The sequence below is a fragment of the Primulina huaijiensis genome, chromosome 18 (assembly GCF_012295235.1).
Source record: "Primulina huaijiensis isolate GDHJ02 chromosome 18, ASM1229523v2, whole genome shotgun sequence".
In the NCBI taxonomy this organism is placed as follows: domain Eukaryota; kingdom Viridiplantae; phylum Streptophyta; class Magnoliopsida; order Lamiales; family Gesneriaceae; genus Primulina; species Primulina huaijiensis.
In genome coordinates this window covers 19,753-26,105 of record NC_133323.1, presented here as the reverse complement: position 1 = coordinate 26,105, position 6,353 = coordinate 19,753, and the positions used below count along the sequence as shown (strand labels likewise).

The 6,353-nt window shown below is 35.7% G+C and overlaps 1 protein-coding gene across 1 annotated transcript; it reads left to right on the top strand.

The window, feature by feature from the left end:
• The first annotated feature begins 3,878 nt into the window (after nucleotides 1-3,878).
• Nucleotides 3,879-6,042, top strand: LOC140964200 (GRAS family protein RAM1-like). The gene is made up of 2 exons (XM_073423773.1): nucleotides 3,879-4,843; nucleotides 4,921-6,042. The coding sequence occupies exons 1-2, from the start codon at nucleotides 3,929-3,931 to the stop codon at nucleotides 6,040-6,042; spliced, it is 2,037 nt and encodes a 678-aa protein (XP_073279874.1). The 5' UTR covers nucleotides 3,879-3,928.
• The last annotated feature ends 311 nt before the right edge of the window (nucleotides 6,043-6,353 follow it).

Sequence of the window (6,353 nt, the reverse complement as noted above, 5' to 3'; positions counted from 1 at the left end):
AAGAAAAATTCTCTTCTCTCCTTAGTCAAATAAAATAATAAACATGTGTGTTTTGTTTATAATGAAGGGGTGTGTGTATACGTGTATGAGTGTGTGTGAAAAGGTGTTGGAATAATTGAATATTTTAATATGTGTGTGTGGTGTGTAATAAACCACCTAATTAGTAATTATAAAGTGTTTTTAAATAAATAAATCATGCTAATAAAAATGTTAACAAATCAACAAATTAATAAAATTCTAATCCCATAATAAATTTACTAAAATCCCCTAATTGATAAACTTTAAAAGTTTAAAAATCCTAAAATGACTTAATATTTAAATTAGGCTTTAAAAATATTAAAAATTCATAAATTATTTAAAATGCCTCAAACCTAACTTAAAATAAAATACCACAATTAAAGTCACTAAAAATCATCCCGGTCTCCTTTCCTCGATCCCGCCTCGAATAATCGTCTGAAACATAAAACTCAAGAAAATATTTTAACGTAGATCAATTAAACATAAATATTAAAATAATGAAATTTCATAAATTAAATAAATGCATAGATTTTACGTATACTGATTTTTTTTGGGCTTTACAGCCTGAACCCTCAAAAAGTCCTCCGTTTTGTTAAAATTTGCGTACCGGTGAAAAATTTTACCAAGCGAGTAAAAATACCCATTAAGGCCTATTTTTCGAAAACACCCTTAAAAACACTCCATATTAATTAATTAAAATTAATCATCATTCAATAAAAATAATTTTCCTGAACATTCTCCGGTCTCCGTTCCTCGATCGAGCGGGAAATGCATCTAGAAACCCTAATACAGGGAAATTTTAAAATATCCTGGAATAAATCATAACCATGCAATAGTTAGGCATTAAATGCAAAAGAAATAAATAAACATATGATTTAAATAAAACCCTAGATTGAATGCAATCAAGTTACGTAAATTTAAATTTCCTGGACGTTACAATGGGTATGCTTGGGCATTCTCTCTTCTAGTTTCCAAGTGGTTTCCTTCTCTGTATGATTAGACCATTGCAATTTGACGTACGGAATTGCTCGTCGTTTCAGTACTTAGTCCTGGGTATCCACGATTTAAATAAGAACTTCTTCACACTTTAAGTCCTGATCATTCAAGTTCTCTTCGATAAAGAGTGGTCATGTTTCAGTAATGTGACTTGGATTCGGAATTTATCTTTTTAGTTGTAAAACATGGAAGACAATATGAATCCATGACATATTTTATGGTAACACTAGTATGTGACCTTCTCCAAATTTTCAAACAATCCGATATATTTACGGTTCAATTTTATAAACTTATTGAATCGAATCACTCCTTCAATTGGTGAAATCTTTACATAGGCTTTTTCACCTACATCGAATTACATTGGTCTTCTTTTCAGGTCTGCCCAACTTTTTGTGTCTATCTTGCGGAACCTTATGTCTCTCCTTGAGAAAAGAAACTTTGTCCACTGTTGATTGGATAAACTCAGTCATAGTGATTGCTTTTTCCCCTATCTCATCCACGTACAATGGTCATTGATACTTTAGCCCATACATGACCTCATACATTGCCATTTCAATATTGCTTTGATAATTATTATTGTATGCGTCTACCCACGATGACTCATCTCACCATGACAAAATCTTGATTTTGGAAAACCTAATACGAAGTCCATGAAAAAATGCTTACACTTCCACTCCAAAATTTCCAGGGGTTGAAGAAGTCCTCCGAGTCGTTAACGCTCTGCTTTACTCTATCGCGTTTTTCTTGCATTTAAATTTGAGGATTTGAGTATGAGAAAATATTTAAAAGAAATATTTGAAATAATTTCATAATGAGATAAATTTGAATTCTACTAAAAGAATTACAAAATAACTTATAGAAAATGTTCGGATCGATATAAAACTCTGGTTTATTAACGGCTGTTCTCTATCTTGTTTATTCATACTTGCATATTAATATAATACTTATTTTGGACAAGTAAATAATAAATTATTATAGTTGAGTTTCATGAGCAAGTTAAACGAATGAGATGTGCCATTAAAAAAACAGTGGAGATATGTATTGCATTGGTTGCAAAAAATTTTGCATGCCATTTGATCAATACCAAATTTTTGCAATAAATTGTAAAAATCATTTTTCCCAACCAACATCATTTGTATCCCTCAAGCGATCAAACCAAACAATGGAAGATGATAAAATCGAAACAGCCGTCAATATTTTTCGGTCGAAACAAAATTACTGATTTATTGGCTGAAATGGAATTTTGTGATGGGAAAAGGACACACAGTAAGACAAGGAGTCTGTTTATAGGAGATAATTAGGAAGAGGACGGGCCGAACGAGAAGAGGAGACCATCAACAACTGTTCCAATCCTTTGGCAAATTCAAACACGACGGGCGCACCAGACGACTTTCACAATGCCCAACTTGCTTTTCGCCGCCTTCAATTTAACATTTTAAAACTTTGATACAAAACAAATCTAATTGATGAACGATCGACAATAAATTTTCTTAGATATCGAACTTATCGAATCAAAATTTCACAATCAGAAATTATCCAGATTAAAAAAATATGGTAATCACTCAATAAATGAGAGAAATAGTCTTTAAATTTGTTTTTCACATAAATCTTAAATACAATTGTAATAACATAAACATGTATCAAATTTATGCTTTGAACATATATGAATTTCATGGCTAATGAATATATGTTCTAAAAGATGAGACAAAAATCAGGAATAACTGGTCGGGTTTAACACGAATATATGAGTTAAAACACAAAGCCCCTTTACGATAAAAATGCTTAACAATTTAAGAAGTGTTTTAAAATAGGTTACCGAATATTCTAGAGACTTAATGCTGGACGAATATAATGTAGAGAGCTTTTTGGGTGACCTTTGCTTCAGAATTTGTGTAACCAATCTTCAGAGTTTTGTGTTTTGTTTATAGGGATGGATTCTGAATAATCACACCTGAATTAACTCATTATTTACTTCTCATTATCTGCCATAAATCGTCATTAATACAACAGTTACGAAAATGTAACTGCCGCTGGGTGGTAACTTGGCTAGGACTGCTGGTTGCAGTGCTGAGTGCTAATGGTTACTAGCTTTGCTGATCGACAGCTTTCCTAGAGTGATGGTCTCACAATATCCAATGAATTTAGAAGTTTAAAAATCAATTCGATCCATTTATTACGTTTGTGAAACTTTCGTAGAGTTGAAATTTATTGCTCAAAACTCGAGTTTGTTACAATATATCATGAATTGCTTGCTAATATGTAAAATCGACTTGCAATTGTTTAATTAAGCAAATTGGGTGTACAGGTGGTATATATTGAATTGTTCTTATCATCTGAACTCAAAAGTAGTGAGAAAAATATTCAAAATTGATTTTAAGATAGTCTTTGAAAGTTGATCTAGTATGGAGAAAGAGGTAGAGAGTAATTTTTTGTGTGATGATTATACTAAGCAATCATATATGTTTCCTAATACATATTATAAGTATGTTCTTTTATTTTTTTTATATTATTATTTTTTATGCAGGCCAGGCCTTTTGAAGAAAGCAATGAGAAAATCCAACAAGCATAATCTTGCCCCATGAAAGCGGACCCCGTTCTCAAACTGGCGTCTAGTGAGTGGTGGGAAATGCCAAGAAAGTTTCTTGTTCAAAACTAATAATTAAAGATGACGAAACAAGGCATCTATAAATCTACAATCTCCGATTCACTAACCAGCTCCGATACAATAGAATAATCCCCTATATCCCTCCCATTAAACAATCTGTACATCTCTATAGCGCTATATAAGGAGACGCAATTACAACCACAAGCTTTAATTTTGCGAAATCCCTTGACCAAAACAATAATAAGATACAGTCATGAGCTAGCTCCAAACTTCAGTCCGATAATGTAGAAGAAACTTGTACATAAAATAATGATCAACTCTCTTTGTGGCAGCTCGGGAAGAATAAGTTGTGAGACGGGGAGCATCAAAACCGAGATGGGAAACTTGAAAATTTCAGTGAAAACTGAGAATTCTTGCACAAAACAGGAGCCCATATTACTCGATCAAAAATCATCCAGTGTTTTTGAGCAAAACAAAAATCCATCACCTTCTAATTTTGAAACTCCAACTAGCCTAACAAACCCCAACATTCCAGCTGCTCTTAAATTTGAAGATTATGAATTTCCATCCCCAGATTATTCATTATGGGAATCTATCTTTCCTCCTGATCAACTAGACGACTTCATGGTTTGTTCTCCAGTTAGGAACAACCATGTTCACTCAATGCATGGGGGCCAAAATCTCGTGCTCAGCTCTCCACCACGGTTTCCATCCCCTCTCGGGCCTCACAAAGGCAAGGGGCCACTTCACCGTTTCTTCAACTCCCCTAATAATCAGTTTATCCATCATGTGGGAAGCCTTTCCTTGCCGGCTCTCGAGCCTCCACTCGAAGATACTAATAATTATGATCAGAAGGATGACGATTTCACCATGTTTTCCCCTCTCAAGTTGCCTAGTGGAGTGGAAGATCCCTTGATGAACGTTCCAGAGTTGTTGGATTGCTTAACGATGCCTGACTCTACTAGGTTTTGTAATTCTGTGGTGAGTGATCAGACGTGTGTTGCTGAAAGTTCTCAGTTGACTCAAGAAAATGGGATTTATCAGCAGGTAGGATCTATTAACGCACCTCCACCATTATCACACCAATTGCAACAAGAAAGAAACCAAGAAGAACATCAGAAAAATCACCGCGAAAGACATCTGCTACATGAACCAAGATTTATGCAGCGGCAATTACAGTTACACGATACCAGTTCGATAATGCCAATTCTTTCACCCGATCAGGTCCACCACTTTTTACTAAAGAAACTAACCGTTTTTAGTCACCGATACATATGGACTAATTTATCATGATCATACAGGAATATGACAGCGGATTACAACTGGTGCATCTCCTTCTTGCTTGTGCAGAAGCAGTATCCAAGGAGGACTATATGTTGGCAAGGAGGTACCTCCACCACCTGAATAGAGTGGTTTCTCCCCTTGGAGATTCCATGCAGCGTGTTGCTGCATGCTTCACTGAAGCCCTGAGTGCAAGACTTGTTGCCACCCTTTCAAATAAACCTAGCACCTCCAATTTAAAGCCTTTCAATCCCCTTCCTCCGGACAATCTAGAAATCCTCAAGATTTATCAAATCCTTTATCAGGCCTGCCCCTACATTAAGTTCGCTCATTTCACAGCTAATCAAGCCATTTTTGAGGCATTTGAGGCTGAACAACGTGTTCACATAATTGATCTTGACATCCTCCAAGGGTACCAGTGGCCTGCTTTCATGCAAGCCCTTGCTGCCCGGCCAGGAGGTGCCCCGTTTCTCCGGATCACTGGAGTTTGTCCATCCCCTGAATCTGTTAGGGAAACTGGTCGATGTTTAACCGAACTCGCGCATTCTCTTCATGTTCCGTTTGAATTCCATCCTGTTGGTGAAGAACTGGAGAACCTAAAACCCCATATGTTTAACAGAAGGGTTGGTGAAGCTCTCGCCGTTAACTCTGTCAATCGGCTTCAACGAGTCCCAGGAAATTGTCTTGGAAAACTTCTAAATATGATTAGAGATCAAGCACCAAACATAGTGACAATAGTTGAACAAGAAGCAAGCCACAATGGACCTTATTTCCTGGGCCGATTTCTGGAGGCGTTGCACTATTATTCAGCAATTTTCGACTCATTGGATGCAACATTTCCACCGGATTCTGCACAGAGAGCAAAGGTGGAGCAACACATTTTCGCGCCAGAGATTAGGAACATCGTGGCACATGAGGGGCCGGAGAGAGTTATGAGGCATGAAAGATTAGAAAAATGGAGGAAGATTATGGAAGGGAAAGGATTCCAAGGGGTTCCCTTGAGTGCAAATGCGGTGACTCAATCGAAAATATTGCTTGGATTGTACTCTTGTGATGGGTATAGGTTGATAGAAGACAGTGGTTGCTTGCTCTTGGGGTGGCAAGATAGAGCCATTCTAGCTGCGTCTGCATGGAGATGTTAGTTAACCTCATGCATGCCAATGTAGTATTTCGCGATTACATTATTAAAGCATACTTTTTGAAAAGCATCATACTTCTCAATTAGTCCTATAAATTTGCTAAATTATGATTTTTGATAATCTAATATGTAGTGCTAAAAAATTAGTACACGTAAACCCCATGCATAATTATAAAATTTAATTTAATTAATTAATGATTTAAATGGTACATGATACATGATTAAATTATTTAAAATGTTTATATACTCATGTTTATGCAATTTAAAATGTTTTCGCGAGTTTAGCTTTGCAGACGAATATTCAATGTCGGACCG